The sequence below is a fragment of the Thyridium curvatum genome, assembly GCF_004353045.1.
Source record: "Thyridium curvatum strain D216 chromosome Unknown NODE_21_length_474914_cov_86.438106, whole genome shotgun sequence".
NCBI classification, from domain to species: Eukaryota; Fungi; Ascomycota; class Sordariomycetes; order Thyridiales; family Thyridiaceae; genus Thyridium; species Thyridium curvatum.
The window spans coordinates 267504-289436 of NW_022156776.1; the positions used below are offsets into that span (position 1 = coordinate 267504).

Consider the following 21933-nt stretch of genomic DNA (forward strand, 5'->3'; position numbering starts at 1 on the left):
ATTCTGAGCTTCACAGCGATGTGTTTTCTTTCCTGTTTCTGTTTCCCATTGTTGTCTCTTTTTTTCCTTTGTTCACACATGGTCTCGCACCGTATCATAATGGCATTGTGATCTCTTGACCCGGTTTTTTTGGTCAAGAGATGGTTCAGCACGCGCGGCACGCAAACGGTTATTGGTCCTGGCAGTACTACCTTTGGATGAAGGAGACTGTACCGAAAAGAAAAAAGACAGGACATACGCTCTGCGCGATATAGCATCGAGGAAAAAACTGTTGCCGATGACTATCATGGTTCCGAAGGACACAAAGTGTGGGTGGGCGGTGGTGGCTGGCAATGCTCGACAACTGCAAATCAGTTGTGTCGCATCCAGGAAAAGAATGAGAGGTTGTTTGTTGTTTGGAAGCTTGAATACATTATGATAGGCACGAATTCAGAAATAAGAATGTGAACCTCTCAAAAATAGGTGTCTTGTCCTTGCTATGCTATGCCGTGTCATTGGTGCGTGTGGCTCTTGATATACTGTTGCACAGTATTCGTATATTGTGAGAGGATGCTCCAAGTTGCCCCTCATATTTACTCAAGAAGTAGCCATCACAAGTGTTCATCGTGCCGTGTGCAGACAGGGTTCAAGGTGTTGCCGAGCCCATGGATCCTAATGTAGCTGCTTTCCTATCAAGTACACTTTCTCGCGTTGATGCATGTGTAAAGCATCAGCTCTGGCCCCAAAAGACTCCTAACACCACCAAGGTCAATGTCTATCTCTATCAGTTATTTATTTCATTGTTGACATCTCAATATACACATCACATGCCCATCACCCCCCACGCCCCGTTTACGCATCCTTCTTGAGACAGATGACCCAGTTGACGAAGCCGCAGGGCCAGAGGTGCTCGACGCTCCCGCTGCGCACCTCCCAGCGGTCGGTGCCGCCCTCGGCGCCGCACGTGCGCAGCAGCACCTCGACCTCGCGCGGGGTGCGCGTGCGCAGGCTCGAGATCCAGCCGTCCCAGACGAGCACGAAGGGCAGGACGGGCACGAGCCAGGCCCAGAAGAGGGTGGCCGGGGAGCGCCACTTGAAGGCGTAGAAGGGCGCCAGGGCGAGGATGCCGAGGCCGAAGATGGCCGGGGAGAAGAAGCCGGCCGCGTCGCGGGACTGGAGCTCGAAGATCCTTTGTGGGTGGGCGTGTTAGTTAGCTTTATCGAGGGAAAGGGGAGGGGGGAGGAGGTGACGAGGGTGTGTGGCCAGCGGCTTACCCGAAGCCGTCGCTCGTCTCGACGGTGTCCTTGAGGATGGCGCGCGCGAGGTCGTCGTCAAAGTGGTGGAAGGCGAGGTTGAACAGGCGAAACACCTTCTTCTTCTGCTTCTCCCCACCGTCGCCGCCGCCTCCGGCATGCCGCGCCAGCAGCGCCGGATCAGCATGGCTGGCGTCGACGGAGCTGGGCTCGTAGCTGACGTTGGGGCTGCGCGCGGCGGCCTCGCGCCAGTTGTCGATGTGCGGGTGCAGGTCCGTCAGGACGAACTTGACGGGCTCGTGCTCCTGGTCGTCGCCTGCGGCCCTCCTGCCTTTGCCGGCGCCGTCGCTGCCGTTGACGTGCTGCTCGATGGTGGGCGTGGGCCCGCCGGCGCCGGCGCAGAAGTCGATCATGACCCAGGGCTGCCTCCGGCCGTCCTTGGTGCCGAGGACGTGCTCTGCCAGCAGGGAGGCGACGGCGCGGGCCGGGGAGGTGGACTGGACCAGGGGCAGGCAGGTGATCCAGGCGATTGTCAGGGCGGCCTGGACGCGGGCGCGGAACCAGGGGTGGAACCTGAGGACTGATGTCAATTTATTGGGTTCACACAGAGAGAGAGGGGGAGGGGGTTAGGTTTGTACCAAGATTGGTCGTCAATCTCAAAGAGATGCATCCGTGGGATGAGCGGCGCCATGGCTGGCTAAGTGAACTTGCTCCGGGTGCAAGAGTCGGCAGAGAGGGTAGGGCTGGAGGAGCAAGTGATGAGGCTATTCGCAGCTATCTCGAAGCTAGCCTGCGAGATGCCTACCTGCTTGCGTGGGGAGTCGCCGAGATCTGAGATATTGTCTGATCCTGTCTGGCCGGGCGAGGCGTGGAATCCTCTGTCGAATGGAGATTGAGTGACTAAGAAGCCAATTGGTATTGAGAGAATACCTACAACGTCGGTTTGCGGAGCTTGGGACAGCTCGTAATTGATGCCAAGAAGTCGTTATTCGGCAAGGAAGCTTGAGCTGCACGACAACCGGGCCTGCTTGATAGGTGGTGAAAGTGAACACGAGTCACAAGTCAAGTCTGACATGCGCCGGAAGCATGTATTGGCCCGTCTCGGCTCCAATTGGCTTCAGACCTTTTTCCGTGCGCGTAATGGGCTGTGGCGGAGAGCTCTGATGAAGCTCGTGACGTTTCACCTCAACAACCTCGAGGGCCGCTGGTGGGACTTGTGGCTACATGTAACTAGGGGGGTTCGCTTCCGCTAAAAGCCTCCAGGGATTCCCGGTCGTACCGGGTCAGCCTCAGTGAAAGATAGCGTGCTTACAGCGCTAAAAGAATTGCCCGCCAGCAGTTTAGTACCTCCACGCAGGGAATCAAATCATCGTTCGGACTACCTAACTGAAATGGAATGTCACATATAGGTAAGGTAGTTATGAATCTACACTGTTCAAGACTGGCATCCTGCTCACATGAACCATAAGGCGGTGTGATGCGCTAGAGACGTTGTGCGTGATCATAACAACGCAATAGGTTGCCGGGCACAGAGTCTATTCGTCATCGGGGTCAAGTGTAGCTTCAGCCCCTTGCAGACAGCTTGTCGTAGTGTGGTGGATGGTCCCGCGCGGTGACACGGGCGGGTGCGTCAATCATTCCGTTGGGGACTCACCAGTCTGCACCTCTCACATGTAAATCCACAATAAAACTCCAGGCTTTTAGGGGCCCTGTTTCATAACCAAAAAACACTCCATACAAGTCGTTCCTCAGAGTGAACAGTCTCAGACCTCGTGAAATGCCTCGCGGCCGATACCTTTTGCCCTGCTCGGTAACGCCATGTCTCTTCTGCATGGCTTCACGACCTGGCTCGTCCGTCTGGCGATCCCGCTGGTCCTTGCCTACTTTGTCCTCACGCGACCCCGGATCCGGCGGGATGGCAAGCCATTGAGGTTGGTTCATACTCTCATACGCCTCTCAATGCTCTAAATTCATCATAAACAAGACGCTGACAGAGACGATTGCTCTAAAAAGAAAACCACCCAACACACTACCACTGGTGGGGAATGGCTTGCTATTCATTCAAGCACGCCACAAGCTCTTCTCTTGGTTCGTCAAGTGTGAGCGCCAGTTTGGGAGGGAGACGTTCCAGATCACGGTGCCGACGTTGCCGCCGGGTATCGTCATCAATGATCCTCGGAATGTCGAGTACGTCTTCAAGAACGAGGGCATCTTCAGCAAGGGCGACTTTGTCAAGGGGATGCTGTGGGACCTGTTTGGTGGGTTGTGCCTCGATCATATCGCTTTGATGCAGCACTGACGGCTCTATCTATAGGCTACGGCATCATCAATGCAGATGGCGAGATCTGGCAGATACAACGAAAGGCTGGCAAGGACTTTTTAAATGTTCCTAACCTCAGGGTCCTCACCGACACAGCACTTCCAAAGTATCTCTCTGCCAGTGTAGACTTTCTCAAGGACGAAAAGGACGATGCCGTGGTAGACCTCCAAGTGGTGTTTCATGAGATAACGTCGCTTCTCATGGGCAAGATGGCATACAATGTAAGTATACTTCAAAGGGAGAGATGCAAAATCGGTCTGTACTGACACCCCTTGAAGATGGAGATGCACGCGGACGATGCATTCACAAAAGCATTTGACGAGGCTTCCGGTGCCTCCACTGAGCGTTTTCAGAACCCCTTATGGTTCATTACCGAAGTCTTTACTGGCGCCAACTTTCGCAAGCAATTAGCTATCGTCAAGGACTTTGGCAACCGCATCGTTGCTAGCGCGGTGGAGGATCGCAAGGCCGGCAAGTGCCACGCCTTTGCGTCAGGGGAGGGAGAAGACAGCAAGCTTGATGAGGTGTCGGGAAGTCTCATCCAGTCACTGCTAGACACTGTGCCCGACCAGAACATGGTTGCCGACGCGGCTTTGAACTACCTGTCTGCCGGCCGGGACACTGTGGCTCAAGCGCTGACATGGACTTTCTACCGGCTGATGAGGGAGCCTGCCGTGGTAGAGAAGCTCAGGAAGGAAGCGGAGCAGGTCATCGCTGCAGCTGACTCCCCACCCTCCTCGGGGCTCAACTCGACCATTTTCAACTCGACCAACATGCCCTACACCATGGCAACCTTTTACGAGGCCCTCCGCCTCTACCCTCCCATCCCCTTCGAGATCCGCCAGGCCGAGCGGGACACCACCCTCCCGGACGGCACGTTCCTCCCCAAGACGTCCATCATCGTCTGGTCCCTGTGGGCCATGGGCCGGTCGCAATCGACCTGGGGCTCCGATGCGGACGACTTCAAGCCCGAGCGGTGGCTCGACGGCAACGACCGGCTGATCCAGCGGGGCTCCGGCGAGTTCCCCGTGTTCAACGGCGGGCCGCGCATGTGCCTCGGCAAGAAGATGGCCGAGGTGATCGCCGTGCAGTGCATCGCCAGCCTGGTGTGGATGTTTGACTTTGCGCCCGTCGACGACAGGGAGAGGGTGACCAAGACGAGCCTTACGCTGCCCATGGAGGGCGGTCTGCCTTGCTATGCGCGGAATAGAGCTGGGGGGTTGGTCGTCAGTGCGTAAAATGCATCATAGACTGTTAAGAGCTTTATGAGATCATGAAAATGTTTTAGATCTGGGACATGAATCAAGACCATCACGTTTACTGGTTTACTCTACTATCTGGAAGATACTACACCTCTCGTCGTCCTTGTGAACTGTCCAGTGGAGAAACTTGGGATCCCTGCCCAGCACCCAGTTGCCCTCGCGAACGAACTCGTCGTCTGGCTTCTCCTCCCCAAAAGTGTCCGTCGTCCACTGGTGGAACCGCTTCCCCGCCAGATCTCCCTCCAGGTCTCCAAAGCACCACCACGACGTCCCGAGGTAGCCGTCGTTCACACCCATCTTGAACCGTTCGCCCGGCCGGAGATCAGCCTTGGACAACGTCTCCTCGTGCCGGAAGATGCGCTCCCATCCGAGACGGTGCGTGGCGCGCGCCTCCGTCCCGTCCCCCGGCACGGTCAGGAACGTGAGCCCGCGCTCCCTCAGGTCGGCCGCGTCGCTCCTCATTATCTCGTTGACGCGGAAGAAGCCCAGAGATATCTTCCTGCCGGTGGCCTGGCCTTCCCCGTCCACGCCGCAGATGGTGCCGAATGCGCCGCGGGCAAACATGTCGACGCCTCCTTCATCGTCGCCAAAGACTTCAAAGGCCGAGCGGTGGACGGCGAAGGTGACGGGCTCGCCTTGGTGGTCCGGTGCTGCCTCTGCGATGCGGGCTGTCAGCGTCACGTCCAGAGTGGCGTTAGGGTCGCTGAGCGAGAGTGTCGGCGAGGTGGTCAGGGTCACCTCGAGGGTTGCGAGGGTGGTGGCCGCGTTGTATTTCCACTTGACGAACACCATTTTCGGGGCGATTATTGGAGGGAGGGAGGTGAAGAGAGAAAAGAAGAGGAATGAACATGAAGGAGGGGGACGAGTTACCTAGGTATATGTAGTCTACGGGCTTGGGATGGGTGCCTGGGAAGGTAGACTGTATGGATTGAAAATCCCGGTCGCCACGTGGACATGACATAACCGGAGAGAGGTGCCTCTCAGGTCATACGAATGAGGTTCACAGCTATTGACCACCTGAGATTGATCATCATTGTTTGCAAGAGGTATACAAGACGTTGGAGATTTAGGATGAGGGGGGAAAAAAGAACAAAAATCATCATCACTTTGGGGAATGATCACGATCTTAATTGATGAAAGGAGGCAAAAAGAAAAAGAGTAAAAAAAGAAACCGGTCCTTCAGGTCCTGCCCTCCACCTACAGGACGTATCCTATGCAGGTTTCGTCAGCTACAGCACCCCGCTTCCTCCTTTCGAAGGTTATTAATCGCAGAATTTGTTTGCGACTGCTCGACCTCGCCCAACCGGGGAGTTGAACTCCTGTTGCCGGGGGCAGGGGTCGAACAGACGTGTCTGAACTGGGGGAGTTAGGTTGGTGTTTTTGGATAGGCAACGAGTTGCTCATCCAGCTACACCATCTCCCCCCGTTGAAGACCAGAGGGGTCTAAACGGTCCTATAGGGCGTAGCTCACCTCCCTCTCACCTTGGAACGGCGAGGGGCCGTGCATCCGGGTATTCATCGGGGGCAACGGGCTGGGTGGACTAAAGCTGCTCCGGGTCCCGGCCACGATAGGAGACATATTTGAACCCGTGCATGATGAGGCCCTATCGGATACATGTATGGTAAGTGCGTCGATGGCGCGCCTTTGAATGTCACGAATCAAATCTGATGTTCCGAATCCCAAGCTGCGCAGTCTTAGCACCACATGCTCACGAACATGGAATACGAAATTCAGACGGGAGACCAACAAGACGATCCTGGACCAGCTTTCAGCTAAGGGTTCATTCGAAGCACCCGTTGGAGTGATCTTCTGTCCCGAGATAGGGCGTACAGTCGTTGTGAAGCTGCGGATATCAAATGACTAACCAGTAGCTTCACTGGGCCGACCAAGCCGTCACTCCAGGGCTCATGAATATGGGATCTTCAGAGATACTAAGTCCTGAGTGCATTGATTTCGATTCCCCGTGACGGAGAGGATATTAAATCAGCACTCGTGCTAATGAAGCCTCATATTAGCCCATATAGCTCTTGTTCGTGACCTTGGAAGGGACTTGATGAAACCAGCTAAATTGACACAACCTCTGATGTGAACCAACTTGACAACAACAACAATAACAGAAACGGGAAGGACAAGAGCTAATCAGGGATTCATTAAGAAGAATTCACTACCAACCCCTTGGTGACGAGTACATAGGTCTGCCTCTCCCGTACAGGTCCGCAGCGGATGTAGACACTGGTTCCGCGGAGAACTGTTCGGCACCTACGACTCATCGATGCCAAGCAGTACCTCTGTCGGGTCTGGGTGATGAAGACTACGTAGAGGTCCTAAATTCATATCAGGTATATCCTCGGAGGTTAGTCGTGTGATTCCCCATTGTTGAAAGCCACATCTCCGGTGGGTGCAACTTGCTGCAAGTCGGCGAGGACCTGTATCGATGGTAAGTACCGTCCAAGTCCGACAAGCAGCTGTAACTGAAAGGATCTCCCAAGAGACTTGTCATCACGAAGCTAACTCAAGCGATTACATGACTGAGTTAGCAAGCAGTAACACCAGGTCGGGTCTATCGTGTCGGTTGTGCTGTGAAGTCGAAGATGACTCAATTGGGGTTAGCTCTGGACTTGTTGTGGATTCAGGCCGGGCCCTGGCTGACAAGGGCCTAGCGGAGCCAAGTCAATACAAGTACTTGTACTAGGCAGTTACTGGGGGTCCGACGACGTCACGCTGGCCAATCTGATCCGCGCTGAAACATGTTAGCAAACACACCACCACACCCCAGTTCGTTCGATTTGGCTTTGGCGCTTCGAGATGGAGGCCTTTCACCCTCTGTCCGAATGGACGAGGCTCACAGTATGGGCTTTTCGCCTCTCGAGACCCTCAGAAGCGCTCCGAAACATTATCGAGGACAAGACAAGTCGTTCCGACCTCAGCAAGCGACACGACAGACAGACGTCGTCATCAATTGTTATCGATAAAGCTGCATACCCCGCATTTCGGGCGTGCACCTTGTGAGCTGTCGCGGCAGTTACTCCCCACTCAGACCCATCGGGCAGTCGTCTTTCAACATCACGAATGTCGAGGCCGAGAATGGACGCGATTGCGGCTGTCCAAGATGCAGGTACGGTTCGAAGCGGCTTCATGTCAGGGCAGCCCGTTCCAGTGCCCTGGAAATCGAAAACCTGCTGTGTTCTCGACCTGACCTGGGAGCTGGGCAGAGGAGAATGGGTGCGGTGCTAACTAACATAGCTCCCAAGAACCGAGCCCCCGTGAAGGATGTCTCGCTTGCTGGGAGCTCACAAATCAGATCGACACTCAACCACACAACCACACAACCACCTCATCATGGAGGGTGGCATCACCCCGCGAGCCCGCGTGATTCGCCCGGCTAACCCCCCTCCCTTTCGTCTCTCTCCATGCCTGCTTTCCTGCTTCAAACCCCCCTCCGCATTCTGCCGTTACTCCGGTGTCGTGTGCTGCATCCCCTCCAAGCAGCCCAAGCAGGATTGATTGCTACCGAATCCTAGCATCAATGTCGCTCGATGCGCTCGGGGCGCGAGGCATTCATTCCCACACTGGCCCGCACATATGGCCAAGCACTCCAAGGGGAGCATTTACATCATGTATGCTGCTAACTGCGCATCTGAGCACATGCCGCCAGCCGCCCTTGATGTATGCCCCTTGTAACATGCCAGCCAATCTGCCTTTTGGCGATACTCAGCAATGACTTAATACTCGCCTTTTCCCCCCCCTCGCTGGCTCGTCCATCCGGAGCGGCCCTGGCCAGCGGCTGTGCCTGAAATAGACTTGACTCAGACGCAGTCGGAGGGCGAAACCTTCCCAACAGCAAACATGCCATCCCCATCCATCCATTCGACCCCGCACGAACCAGCTAGTCCGCGTGGTGGTCGTGGTGGTCCTGCCTTGTTCTACCTCCGAGGGAATGTATCCCAGCGCGAACTGCTCAGAGGTATCGGTGTCGCACATGACGACCCTCCCTCCCTTTCATGTCCCTTTCATGCCTTTGCCCGAACCTACTTCTATGTCCTGGTCCCGGCCCTGCCCTTCTGCCGCTCTTACTTGTGAAGCTCTCCCGAGGACTCCCCTCAGAAGCATATGCACGCCTTTTAACTCGCGCATCGTTCCCTCCGTTCATCCATCCATTCAACCCGTCCCATAAATAAGGGTTATCCCTCCCCAACACTGCGCCAAACCTTGTGATCGACCATCTCCGCCTGGCTGATCAACAACGCGAACCAGTCTCGAACTAGCAGTGGCTGGTGTCTTGTCCGGATTACCTGGAATACCTGCCTGTCCTGCCTGCCAGCTTACAATAAAGCTTGGTTGCGCATGCGCTGCTTTCCGGCTTGCTGATTACCATCCTCGTCCTCCTTACTGCCTGCCAGCCTCCTAGTCCAGGCTCTGCTGCTTTGGCTCTGCTCTATCTGCCTTGTCTCGTTGCCGACTTGCACCAAAACACCCCCACCCGAGACCAGACTGCACTTGCACGAGTCGGATCGCGAAATCGACGAAGCTCTTACTCGGATTCCGCGCGCGATACGATTAATTACAGAATATCCGCGATTCAATTGGTAAGGCAATTCTCAAGCTTTCATACCTTGTATCGGGTCCGTATTATTCCCTGTTATCGCCGTTCTGGCCTATGAGAGAGCCTCCAATTGCGCGTGGTGCGGGCGTGGATGCGGGAAAACCGGCTCTCAGCCCATTCCGGCCCTCGGGTGGCCCGAGATTTCCCATCCACTTCCGGCTGGGTCCACATGCCCAGCGCAAAACACACCCAACCCTGAGAGCCTCATCAAAACGCACCATGCCGAGCAGACCCGGTTGGGGCTGGTTAATCATTGGCCCGCTCCCTGGCCACGTTGGGCAGGCCCCTGGCTTGTGGTGTCGAGAGCACCGTTCGGCTGAACGTATGGTTGTTAGCCGGGCAAGTTGCGATGACAACATCTCGTTCGGCTCAACCACGCCTACAGCCGATCGAGACCCTGGCCAGGCGTGGCCTGGGCTTATCGTATAATACGAACGTATCTCCTCGGAAATGACGCTGACTCTCTTCTACCTAGATAGCATCAGTGTCATTGCTCGCGGATCTTGACCCTGGCAGTCTATATCTGACAATTGGAACCTCCAGTTGCCAGTGACCTGTGTCTTGCCCAACCCTCATAGCTGCTCTCCCCTGTACCATGAGCAGCACTGTTAGACAAGCCGCCGAGGCAGCACGGTCTAAAACATCCGCCGAAGTCATGGGCACCGCCAAAAATGCACAGGCCGAGACGGCCGCCGTCGCCAACGACTTTCTGCACACGCCCTTCATGAGGGCCGCTCTGCCCTTCATCAACGGAGGCATAAGTGGTATGGTGGCCACCACGGTCATCCAGCCAGTGGACATGATCAAGGTCAGAATCCAGCTCGCCGGCGAGGGTGTGGCTGGCGGGCCCAAGCCGACACCTCTCTCCGTCACGCGCGAGATCCTCGCGAGCGGAAGGGCACTGGATCTCTACACTGGTCTGTCGGCCGGTCTGCTGAGACAGGCTGTCTACACCACGGCACGGCTGGGCTTCTTTGATACCTTTATGGGACGTCTCACTACCCGTGCCAAGGCCAAGGGTAACACCGTTGGATTTGGCGAGCGGGCTCTCGCCGGTCTCTCGGCCGGTGGTCTGGCCGCCATGATTGGCAACCCGGCCGATCTGGCCCTGATCCGGATGCAGAGCGACGGCCTCAAGCCCATCGCCGAGCGCAAGAACTACAAGTCCGTCATCGACGCCCTCAGCTCTATCGCCAAGAGCGAAGGCATCGGAGCCCTGTGGGCGGGAGCCGCCCCCACGGTTGTCCGCGCCATGGCGCTCAACTTTGGCCAGCTCGCCTTCTTCAGCGAGGCCAAGGCTCAGCTCAAGGACAAGACCAGCCTCTCCCAGCGGGCGCAGACGCTGAGCGCCAGCGCCATCGCGGGCTTCTTCGCCTCGTTCTTCTCCCTGCCCTTCGACTTTGTCAAGACGCGCCTGCAGAAGCAGCAGAAGGGCCCTGATGGCAAGCTGCCCTACAGCGGCATGGCCGACTGCTTCGCCAAGGTCACAAAGCAGGAGGGTATCATGCGCTTCTACCGAGGCTTTGGGACGTACTACGTCCGCATTGCGCCTCACGCGTAAGTAATCCCCCGTCCCTTTCCCCCGTGCTGCAGTTTTGCTGTTTTTGTTCTGTGGTGGATGGATTTCCTACTATTTCCTATCTGGGTTGGGGTACATAACCGAGGTTAGCCGTTGAAACTGACACTCTTTGCAGCATGGTGACGTTGATCGTTGCGGACTACCTTGGTTTTCTGACGAAGTAAGGCGATAAAAACCGGCCAATCGTACGACTTCGATCATGAACCTTTCGTTTTACACCATTGTTTCTTTTTCTCGTTGGATAAAAGACGAACGATGTCTTTTTTTGGGCGTTTGGTGGCATACAGATAACCATTGGCGGGACACACTTGTGTTCGAAGATGCGCGTGCTGCGAAGGCTTCTTTTTTTGCCTTAGCCAAAATCCTTATACCATATGAGCCATACACTTGTAGAGCTCAGAATAGTGACGATCAATCGGATCGTGCAATAAAGAGATTACTTCGAACATGTGGTCGCGATATGTCCCTCCGTAAGAATGCGTGGATTCCTGGCAATGAAGTTGAGCTATGGCCCACAGACGGGTGGACGCCAGCTGCCACGCCACAGGTGAGGACCCCAGTGCAAACAGGCTGGTCCGGGCGCTGAGCCCACTACGGATACCTACTGCGAGCAGGGATGCGTGCCCCTCCACCCCACGCGTCAGCCTCAATACGGTACCTAGCCTCTAGCCCACTTCACGCGCATGTTTCTTGAGCTCAAGAGGCGACGGGGCTAGTCGGAGGACTAAGAAAGACAAGTGTATGAATCAAGCTGCCTACTTATGAGGTAGCAACTCAAAGAGCGTCGCGACAACCCTTACAAACCGAAGAGCACGGCGGATGCTCCCGAGCTCCATCTTCCTGCGTTGCGCACCTGGATCGGACCCCTAGAAGATGTGACAATTGAGCAGACATGGATCCAGACTGGGCAGAAGTAAGCTTTTCGATCTCCCCCCGGACGCTGGACCTTCGCGTTTTGTTGTTTGGCAATGCGCCAGCCCATTGCACGATACCCAGCTACCCTTTCTCCCGTGCGATCCTTGGAGCTCAGGGAACGCCGAAGACCGAGCGAATGCTGATGTGTTGCTCTCAACATGTAGTTGGCCCGTGTCTTGCTTCCCCCTCCGGGGGGGACAAGCCTCCCGACCCCCGTCGCGATGGTCGCCTTTGACACGAATCAAGAACTGCTCTGGGCGGGCAACGAATTCGTACGTTTTTGACCCGCCGATATGTATCCCCGTGGAGAGTATGAGCCTAATCGTCAAGCGTGAACAGGGCCGTGTCAACTCGTTCTATGGCCCGGAACTCCAGCGCTACACTTCCTTCAAAGCGCACCCTTCCACCGATGGCCCCGTCCGACAGATCCTCTTCAACGACAAGGGCGTCATCGCTCTCGGTCCGAAGAATGTGCATATGGCATTGCGACGCGGTGTCCCGCTGTGGAATATCAGGTTCGTGCTTGCTGGTTGCAGTGTGTCCACTGCCGCGGGTCGGTCGACTGGTATACTGATTCGCATTGGACATAATCCAGGGACGAGGCAATGCAAGATATGCGATGCATGAGTTTCACATCCCGCGGCACGACCGAGATACTCGTCGCCGGCATGCAGGACACGATGTTCGTTATCGATCTGAACAAGCGCGAGATCACCAAGCGTGTATGTTTGGAATGACCCGGGTGCTTGGGTGAAGGATATACTAAGACTTCCAGCAGATACCCGCGCAGCATCGTTATACTATTATGAAGAACAACAGTCGGTACATTTGCGCTGCCACAGACGACGGCAATGTCGATATTCTAGACCCCATCAGCTTCAAGATCCTGAAGACGTGGAACGCACACTCGACCTTTATCAACGATATGGACGTGAGGGCCGACTTCATCGTGACCTGCGGCGCGTCGCTGAAGCAGCAAGCCGCCATGACCTACATGTTTGACCCTTACGTCAACGTGTTCGACCTCAAAAACATGACTTCCATGTCGCCTGTCGCATTCCCGCCCCTGGCCGCCTATGTCCGGATGCATCCGCGCATGGTGACGACTGCCATAGTCGTGTCCCAGCAAGGCCAGATGCATATCATCGACCTGATGAACCCCAACACCAGCAATGTCAGACAGGCAAACATACTGTCGTACGTCACGGGCATCGAAATTGCGCCCACGGGAGAAGCCCTCGCTATGGCCGATACCGAGTGTTCAATACACTTGTGGGGTTCTCCATCGCGGGTCCAGTTCACAGAGATCCCCGGACAGCTCGAGCTGCAGACCCACGACGAGATGGCGCAGCATATCGACTGGAACCCGGAGACGCCTCTCAACTCTGTTGGCATGCCCTTCTACAACGACACCCTGCTGTCGGTCTGGCCGACGACGATCAGCGACGTCGGCGCGCCGCCCGTCAAGTTCGACGGCACCTATCTTTCTACTCTGCAGAAGACCGAGTACGGCTTGTACGGGCGGTCGAACCCGCGCTACCGCCGCAACCAGGTCGAGAACACTCGCGATTCCGACAAGTCGGCGTCGATACAGGCGCCCAAGTTCCTGAGCGAGAAGAGCAGAGAGTCTGCTCACGCCCCGACGGGCAGTACGGCCTCGGGCAACGCCGAAGAGCTTGCCGATCCATTGGCGATCACCGAGTTGGAGAGTATGATGCCCGAGGCCCCGAGTATGTATCGGACTGTGGAGATCAAGTTCAGCAAGTTTGGCGTGGATGACTTTGATTTCGGGTAAGGAATAATCACACTGGCATCAGACGTCGGGCTTGACTAATATGAATCACTCTAGATTTTACAACAAGACTCGATACGCAGGTCTGGAGAACCACATCGCCAACTCGTATGCGAACTGCCTCCTGCAGGTGCTGCACTTCACGCCTCTGATTCGGAATCTCGCTCTCCAGCACGCCGCAAGCGCGTGCCTGCATCCTCAGTGTCTGTTGTGCGAGCTCGGCTACGTATTTGATATGCTGCAAAAGGCGGAAGGCTCGACCTGCCAGGCGACAAACATGCTCAAGATCCTGAGCAGCCACCAGCAGGCGAAGAGCCTCCGCCTGATCGAGGACGAGATCAAGAAGAATCCGCTGGGCGACATGATCCAACAGTTGACGCGGTTCCTGCTCGACCAGATCACGCGCGACTACCAGCGTATCCTCCCTGGCGCGCCCGAGATGGAGCAGGCCCTCGGGACCTCGTCTATCACGTCGATGAGGTGCACGAACTGCAGAACGGAGACTACGAGACGACAGCTGACCTATGTGAACGAGTTGAAATACCCTGCGGTATGTCTTTGTTTGACTATATCCACATGTGTACAGTTTGCTAATGCGCCAGAGGGACAGCAGCCGCAAAATCGCGGTGGTAAGGCCACCAAGATTACCTTCTCGCAGGTGCTCAAGTCGAGCATCGAGAAGGACGCGACCAACAAGGGGTGGTGCGGGCGGTGCCAACGGTACCAGAGCCTCTCGACGCGCAAGACGATCAACAGCCTGCCGTCGGTGCTGGTGCTCAACGCGTACTCGACGTCGCAGCCGCCCGAGTTCAAGCGCTGGTGGTCGACGCCCGGCTGGCTGCCCGAGGAGATTGGGATCATAGTGGACCCCTCGGGCCAGTTCTTCTGCTACGAGGGCGAAGACCTCAAGCTGCACCTGCAGCGCGGCGCGCACAACGTCATGGTGTACTCGCTCATCGGCATGGCGGCCAACATCGAGAGCGGCCACCCGCAGGCGCAGAAGTCGCACCTGGTCTCGCTGGTCAACGTCGCGCACGCCGAGCCCGCGGCCCCGGAGAACAGCAGCCAGTGGCACCTCTTCAACGACTTCCTCGTCCGCCCCGTGTCGAGCAAGGAGGCGCTGGGGTTCAACACCGCGTGGAAGACCCCTGCGGTCATTACGTTCCACCTCAAGTCTGCGAACAACAAGATCGACGCGGACTGGAAGAATCACCTGGACACGTCGGTGCTGTATATGGATACCAAGTAAGTCTCATTCATTCTCTAATTCTCCGGCACCATGCCAGCTTGCGACAGCTTCCAGCTAACACACACATCTCTCTCAAGACCTGACTCGGAGGATAAGACCTACCGGGTCTATGACCAGCAGACGGAGCGACCTGGTCCAGACACGATCATCGCGCTCGACACCGAGTTCGTGGCCATCAGACAGCCAGAGATCGAGATGAACTCGGACGGTATTAGAGAGACCATCCGGCCCATGACGCATGCACTAGCCCGCGTCTCGGTGGTGCGGGGCCAGGGCGAGGACGAAGGGCTGCCGTTCATCGACGACTACATCATCATCCAGGAGCCGATCGTGGACTACCTGACGACCTTCTCGGGGATCACGCAGGGCGACCTGGACCCGCGGTCGTCGCGGCACAACCTGGTGCCGCTCAAGACGGCGTACAAGAAGCTCTGGGTGCTGCTGAACCTGGGCTGCCGGTTCCTGGGCCACGGGCTCAAGCAGGACTTCCGCGTCATCAACATCCAGGTGCCGCGGGCGCAGGTCGTCGACACGATCGACCTCTTCTTCCTGCGGGCGCGGCTGCGGCGGCTCTCGCTGGCGTTCCTGGCGTGGTACCTGCTGCGCGAGGACATCCAGCTCGACACGCACGACTCGATCGAGGACGCGCGCACGGCGCTCAAGCTGTACCGCAAGTACCTCGAGTTCGAGGACGCCGGGATCCTCGAGGCGATGCTGCAGGACATCTACCGGGCGGGCCGGGACACGGGGTTCAAGCCCCCGCGCCGGGAGGAGGGCCCGCCCGTCGTCCGGACGGAGACGCCGCCCATCCCCATCGAGGGGCTGGCGGGCCCGTCGACGCCGTCGAGGTTCGGGCCCCCGCCGGCGCAGCAGCAGACGCCACAGCAGCAGCAGCAGACGCCCAGTGGCGGTGGCGGTGGCGGTGGCGGTGGCGGTGGCGGTGGCGGTGGCGGGTTCGGGGCGCAGGTGCACCAGGGGTGGACGCCGGGGAAGGGGTCCCCGCTTAGGTAGCGCCTCCGGCTCTCGTTGTACCGGCGGCTCTGTGGGGTGGTCAGGGAAGGGGAAGGGGAAGGGGGGAAGGAAGGGCAGCGGCGGGTTGTGGAGAGGACGGAGGAGCAGGATATGGGAGGGCGGAGCATGGGTGTGGACTACGGCTACGGCTGCACTGATGAAGGTGCGTTACATGGCGCTTTGCAAAGTGTGGTTTCCCGGGTGTCGGAGGCATTGGATGGTGGTCTGTCAGCTGGGCCTATGGACTCTTGGTCTGATCAGAGCGTTGAGCGATTGATTGCTTGGGGAGGGAGGGCAGAGGGTTGTTGGAGTTGTTGATATCTAGCAATAAGGGGTAGTGTATCAACTCTACATGCCTTAGGTACATGTATGGTAGTAGCGAAATGCATTACATGCAGCGAGCGTATAAGGACAGGCACAACGGCTTGACATGTGCATGTCGGTTTAAACCTAGCACGGTGAGAATGATTTGAGATCAGATCGGATCCAGAACTCGATGGACCTCGGACCGGTCAGAAGGGTTTGGTCGGCCGTGGTTCGGCGGCAGGGGGGGGGGCGCTGCTGTGTGCGCTGTAGCCAATCAGTAAAGGCCCGTATTTTGCCGGTAAAGGTTATTGTTCTGGGAGGGTGTGGGAGCTGGAGCGATGATGGGAGCCAGTGGGATTCCAGAGCTTCTGGAGCTGGAGTTACGCTGGAGCATTAACTAATTAGCCTTGGTGGGAAATGCTTAATTGACGACGATCTGGACCACACTGTCACTCAGTCAGGTCGGGCTGGGTGGTGGAGCCTCTTCTTTCTTCGACTTCTCCAGTCCTTCAACTAAAAATCCAGACGAGTAATGGGACTACGGCTAGTGGCTGGCCTCTGTGGGTTGAACTAGCTGCTGGCAGGGCATGGGGGGTGGAATCTGTTCTTCTTCTTCAAGTCGAATCTATTCCATCGTGGCTCCTCACTCACTTATCTTTCACCTTTCTCCACGTCCGACTCCGACTCCGGTCCTCGGTGCAGCAAACACCACCACAACAACAGCAGCGATTCGCGGGCACGGCCTGCAGCAGCGTTGAGCTTCGGTCCTTTTGGGGAAACACAAAGGCTCCGGGGCTAGACTTGCACTTCTCTACAGCGCGGAACTGTGCAAGACCAGTCCAGTGCAGTCCATGCATGTGCTTATTGGCGACTACGTGCATGCATATACCATCCTCCAAGTTCAACAAAGCTGCGCGCTCTAGTTTGCAGGCAGACATCCCAAACGGAACCGGATACTGCAATCGCAACACCTTGCTGGCAGATAAAAAAAAACCAACACCCCCGAGACGTCAATCGCTACTCTTACACGAATCAATTGCCCCCTCTCCCAGTAATCACAAAGCGCCCACTGTCTCGACCCGACGACTTTGACAGCCAGTCTCCTGCGTGCGTGCATGGGATTCGCCTGGCCACAGGTCCTCGATAAACGCATCATAGCGGAGTCATAACTACAGAGCGAACGCTTCCCAGATTGGGCTGGAGAAAAAGGCCCGACAGGATCTGGGATTGGGCAGGGAGCAAGACAAGGACTGGAGCAAGCCTGTTGCACCGCATAAGCCTGCTGCCACACAACCGAAGGCGAGACGAGACGAGTGGCAGAGCGTGTGTGAGCGAGCCAGCGAGCGAGTGAGGGGGGGGAAAATACGGCAATAAAAAAATAAGTAAGCAAGCATGGGCAAGGATAGAAGCAGCAGAGAGGGCGGCGACGCCTCGTCCTCGGCCAGCCAATCAAAACGACCTGGCATCAACCACCAGGACAGCGACTCTCAGGTCAGCGATCAGGCCTCTCAGCACGGCGGAGGCAGTCACCACACCGGCTTGCACCGCACCAAGCCCCAGAAACACATTGTCGGCGGAGGCGGCGCCGGACGACTACACGCCCGCGTGCCCTCCTCCAAGGCCCTCTACAAACAACACCACCCGGCGGCCCTGGCCGCCGCCGCAGCATCCTCGACCAAGCAGCAGCAGCGCCGGCAGCCCTCGCCCGACCCGACCGAGCACGACGACGGCCAATTGCCCTGGGTCCAGCCGACGCACCGCCGCGCCACCTCGGAGGTGAAGCTGTCGCGCGAGTCCTCCACGACCAACCTGATCAAGAAGAACGCGTCCCACTCGAGCCTGATCAAGCGGAACAGGTCGCACATCGACGTGGGCAAGCGCAACAAGTCGTCGGGCCAGCTCAAGCGCTCGCTGTCCAACCCGGGCGTCGACAAGCTCAAGGCCGCCATCGCGAGCGGCGGCAACAGCAGTAGCCATAATACCAAGAACGAAAAGACCCAGGTACACTTCGACCTGGGCAACGACGATCAAGAGGACGAGTGGGTGGACGCTAGCACCTCGGCCTCGCCGTACCTGTCGCGGCGCACATCGGTAGCCGGCAGCGGGCAGTCGTCCGCCAGGCAGCCCGCCAGCCCCGAGGACTCGAGGCCGCAGAGCCTGTCGTCGTCCATACACCACAGAGACAAGGGCAAAGACGTGGCTTCTTCCTCCTCGGCCGGGACGGTCGCGTCCAGCGCGCCCGACCGGGCCACGGTCCAGCACAAGATCAACCTTACATCGAGACTACTGCAGAGAACGCCTTCGACCGGCGCGCCGCCCATGATGTCCAGCGAGACGGCGTCTGCGTCGGCGAGGCCGCCGCCTGCGCACCAGCCGCGGGAGCAGTCGCCCGACTCGGGCCTCAGCCGGCAGTCGACGTCGACGCTGTCGGGCACGCCGCAGACGCCCGGCCAGAACCTGCCCGGCGCCGGCGCCGGCGGCGCCAGCGCCAAGGACGACATGACGTCGCGCTTCGTGACTAACAGCCAGGGCGTGGGGTCGGCGGCTACGGGATCCAGCTCGTTCTACAACGCGTCGCGGGGGAGCTCGTCTCGTCCCGGCTCGGGCATCAGGGAGGAAGAGGAGGGCCTCAAGAGGCCGCGGTCTATGGGGGCGCTGTCTCTGGCCGGCCCGGCCACCGCGCGCTCGATGGCGGCGCAGAGGGAAGACGAGGACCACTGGACGGACGAGGACGGCCGCGCGGATAGCAGATCGCCGGCGGGAGAAGGAGGAGGAGGAGGCAGGGCCCGGCGGGCGGGAGCGTACGTGGTGCCCCCCGCGGCCGACACGCGCGTCCAGCAGAAGCTGGACCTGCAGCGGGCGAGCTCGACCATCGAGCCGAGCCACCGGCACCACCAGGGCGCCGGGGTCGCGGCCGGCGCGCTGATCGGCGGGGCCGGCTACGACACGCGCGACCCGCGCATCGGCAAGCTGCTCGAGCGCACGGGCATGGAGTACCTCGTCGTCCGGCGGTACCAGAACCCCGTCGCCCGCAGCATCGCCCGCCTGTCGCAGCTGCCCGGTGCGGACAAGAACAGGCGCATCCCCAACGGCGGCACCGGCGGCGGCGGCGGCGGCGGTGGTACGCCGAGCCGGTCTGGCGCCGGTGGCGGTGGCGGTGGTGGTGCAGCAGGGCATGCTAAGCGCGTGTCCGAGTACGGCGGCGGCCGGTTCGGCCTGAGCCAGAGCTTCCGCGATGAGCAGGCGAGGCAGCAGCAGCAGCGGCCGAGCAGCGCTGCTGGGCCCGGTCACGGTGCGGCCGTCGGCAATGCGAAGAGGCCCGTGACGCCCAAGCGCGCGACGTCGTACGCGCGGCCCAACGGGGCTGGGCCGTCGGGCGAGGCGGCCGGCGGCGGCGGCGGCGGTGGTGGTGGTGGCGGCGCGCTGAGCGGGTCGAGCCTGGTGGACGGCGAGGACGACGACGGCACGGTGGCGCTGCTGCGCAACCTGTGGGAGAAGAACTTGGACCTGAGCGCCAGCCAGGAGTAGGGGGACTGGCTGGGAGATTTGTGTTGGTGGTGGTGGTGGCGGTGGTGGTGGTGTTGGTCAGGATGGAGGGAGGTGATTGCCTCCAGTGATAGTAGCAGCGAGGATGGGATTCTCATGTATCTCGCTTGTGGGAAGGAGAATGGGAGGCCTTTGCGAGGACAAGTTGGAGGAGGAGTCGTTGGAGAGAAGGGTCTTGCTGGCCCTGGAGGTTCTTGCTTTTTTTTTCCCTTAAGTGGGTTTGCATGTCCTGGTGATCATGGATGCATACACATGGCACATGGGAGTGGTGTTTGATTTCAATGTATTGACTGTCTAGCTGCATCCTCTGGGATCTGGATGGAAGCGGAAGCGATGAGATTGCTGTTATTGTTGTTATTGTTGCTGTTGGTCTTCCGAGGGAACGATTCTTGTGCCCAGCGATACATTTTAGAGGTCTGCTGCTCTGGTCTAGAAGGCCATGAATACTGATGTTCATATGCTGCTTCACTCGGGACAATCTCTTTCTGTGTGATTCCTGCTCGATGCTACCTGGGTAGTTATCTCTCCAACAGAGCGTTGGAGGCAAGCGGGGCCGGCAGAATAGTTGCCGGAAGTGCATATTGAAATCCGGGGGTGGGATATCGATAAGGAGCCTGATAAGGGTGACTAAGCCCAAGTTTTACTGGTCCCTCCCTCTTCGACTTCAAGACTGGACGGCCCAGCTTTGGCCCATTCTCTCAACGGGCTTCTTTTCTTCCATTCACACCCGCCCATTCCATCTTGTTCCCTGATTTTCGAGGCTTGACTTTGTCCCCAGCAGTCCAAAATCCCACAATCCAAAGTTCACATTGCGATACCATCCGGCACCATGAGTACCGCCCAGCTGGAGGAGGAAAAGAGCCTGTTCCAGGAACAGGTAAGTTGCAACGAGAGCACACGCGACAGACACCTCCATCATCGTCCGTCTCGCACTCGCTGACTGTTGTCCCCCCCCTCTCCCCCAAACAGCTCGACATCGTCATCTCCTCCCTCCGCGATGACCCGGGAAACGCAGAGCTCGTCGCCCTCAAGGACGAGCTGGAGACGGGCATCCAGATGCTCGACGAGTCCATCGCCGAGCTCCAGCCCAGGGCCGCCGCCCCGGCACCGCCGAGACAGGCCAGCCCGCCCCCGCCGCCCAAGGAGAAGTGGTCGCGCGAGAACCACCCGGCCTTCAGGAAAGACGCCCCCGCCTCTGCTTCAGAGGAGAAGGAGCAGGAGAGCGCCGCCGCGGCGGCGCCCGCGAGCTACCACGTCAACGACACCGTCCTGGCCAAGTGGCTCTCGGGCGACCGGGGCTTCTACCCGGCGCGCATCACCTCCGTCACCGGCTCCTCCGCGGCGCCCATGTACACCGTCAAGTTCAAGAGCTACGACACGGTCGAGACGCTGCGGGCCAGGGACATCCGGCCCGTCGTGCAGAAGCGCAAGGCCGACGGCACGCCCGTCGGAGCCGGCTCCGGCTCCGCCATCTCCTCGGCGCCCCAGAGCGGCACTGCCTCCCCCGCGCCCCTGGCACCCACCTCCGGCGACAGCGGCAGCGGCGGCGGCAGCACGAACAACGGCGTCGTCCTGTCGGCCGCCGCGAGCCTGTACCCGGAGGCCCAGCAGCAGCTGGCCGCCCAGCAGGCCGAGAAGGAGGCCCCGCCGCCCAAGAAGTTCAAGAAGATCAAGGCCAACAAGGAGCTCGAGGCCGGCAAGAACAAGTGGCAGGACTTCAACAACAAGTCCAAGTTTGGCAAGGCGCACAAGAAGGACAGCATGTTCCGTACGCCCGAGGGCGTTCGCGGTAGAGGTATGAATTTCCTTTTCTTTTTTTCCCCCTTCTTTCTGCCCCCCCTCCTCCCGACTTGAGTGAGGTCTCGAAGATGTGGACAAACAAATGGCTAACCTTTTCTTGACGTGTTCGTTTATCTAGTTGGATTCACCGGTTCGGGACAGGCTATGCGCAAGGACCCCACGCGCAGCCGCCACATCTACCAGACCAATGATGACCAGGACTGAATCGTGACTGATCGTTGTTGCACAAAATCTAGGGCCCCTCGCGATTGTGGCTTACTTTCGCGGCTCAATATTCGCCTCCCCTCCCCAACGAAAACGCCGTTTTTCACGCTGGC

At 58.3% G+C, this 21933-nt stretch overlaps 7 protein-coding genes across 7 annotated transcripts; 5 read left to right on the forward strand and 2 right to left on the reverse strand.

Moving 5' to 3' along the window:
- Positions 1-831: 831 nt before the first annotated feature.
- E0L32_004447 (uncharacterized protein) lies at positions 832-1923 on the reverse strand (the record flags this gene model as incomplete). Its single annotated transcript, XM_031138859.1, has 3 exons — positions 832-1168; positions 1254-1805; positions 1871-1923. 3 exons carry the CDS (start codon positions 1921-1923, stop codon positions 832-834), a joined length of 942 nt encoding a protein of 313 aa, XP_030997178.1.
- Positions 1924-3050: 1127 nt separating this feature from the next.
- Positions 3051-4790, forward strand: E0L32_004448 (uncharacterized protein; the record flags this gene model as incomplete). The annotated part of the gene is made up of 4 exons (XM_031138860.1): positions 3051-3163; positions 3246-3490; positions 3547-3773; positions 3831-4790. 4 exons carry the CDS (start codon positions 3051-3053, stop codon positions 4788-4790), a joined length of 1545 nt encoding a protein of 514 aa, XP_030997179.1.
- Positions 4791-4877: 87 nt separating this feature from the next.
- Positions 4878-5606, reverse strand: E0L32_004449 (uncharacterized protein; the record flags this gene model as incomplete). The annotated part of the gene is made up of 1 exon (XM_031138861.1): positions 4878-5606. One exon carries the CDS (start codon positions 5604-5606, stop codon positions 4878-4880), a length of 729 nt encoding a protein of 242 aa, XP_030997180.1.
- Positions 5607-10013: 4407 nt separating this feature from the next.
- Positions 10014-10979, forward strand: E0L32_004450 (uncharacterized protein; the record flags this gene model as incomplete). The annotated part of the gene is made up of 1 exon (XM_031138862.1): positions 10014-10979. The coding sequence occupies one exon, from the start codon at positions 10014-10016 to the stop codon at positions 10977-10979; it is 966 nt and encodes a 321-aa protein (XP_030997181.1).
- Positions 10980-12133: 1154 nt separating this feature from the next.
- Positions 12134-15964, forward strand: E0L32_004451 (uncharacterized protein; the record flags this gene model as incomplete). Its single annotated transcript, XM_031138863.1, has 7 exons — positions 12134-12184; positions 12243-12427; positions 12508-12634; positions 12688-13703; positions 13762-14254; positions 14309-14949; positions 15031-15964. 7 exons carry the CDS (start codon positions 12134-12136, stop codon positions 15962-15964), a joined length of 3447 nt encoding a protein of 1148 aa, XP_030997182.1.
- A 1698-nt stretch (positions 15965-17662) lies between these two features.
- E0L32_004452 (uncharacterized protein) lies at positions 17663-19798 on the forward strand (the record flags this gene model as incomplete). Its single annotated transcript, XM_031138864.1, has 1 exon — positions 17663-19798. The coding sequence occupies one exon, from the start codon at positions 17663-17665 to the stop codon at positions 19796-19798; it is 2136 nt and encodes a 711-aa protein (XP_030997183.1).
- Positions 19799-20645: 847 nt separating this feature from the next.
- Positions 20646-21820, forward strand: E0L32_004453 (uncharacterized protein; the record flags this gene model as incomplete). Its single annotated transcript, XM_031138865.1, has 3 exons — positions 20646-20693; positions 20786-21611; positions 21735-21820. 3 exons carry the CDS (start codon positions 20646-20648, stop codon positions 21818-21820), a joined length of 960 nt encoding a protein of 319 aa, XP_030997184.1.
- Positions 21821-21933: the final 113 nt, after the last annotated feature.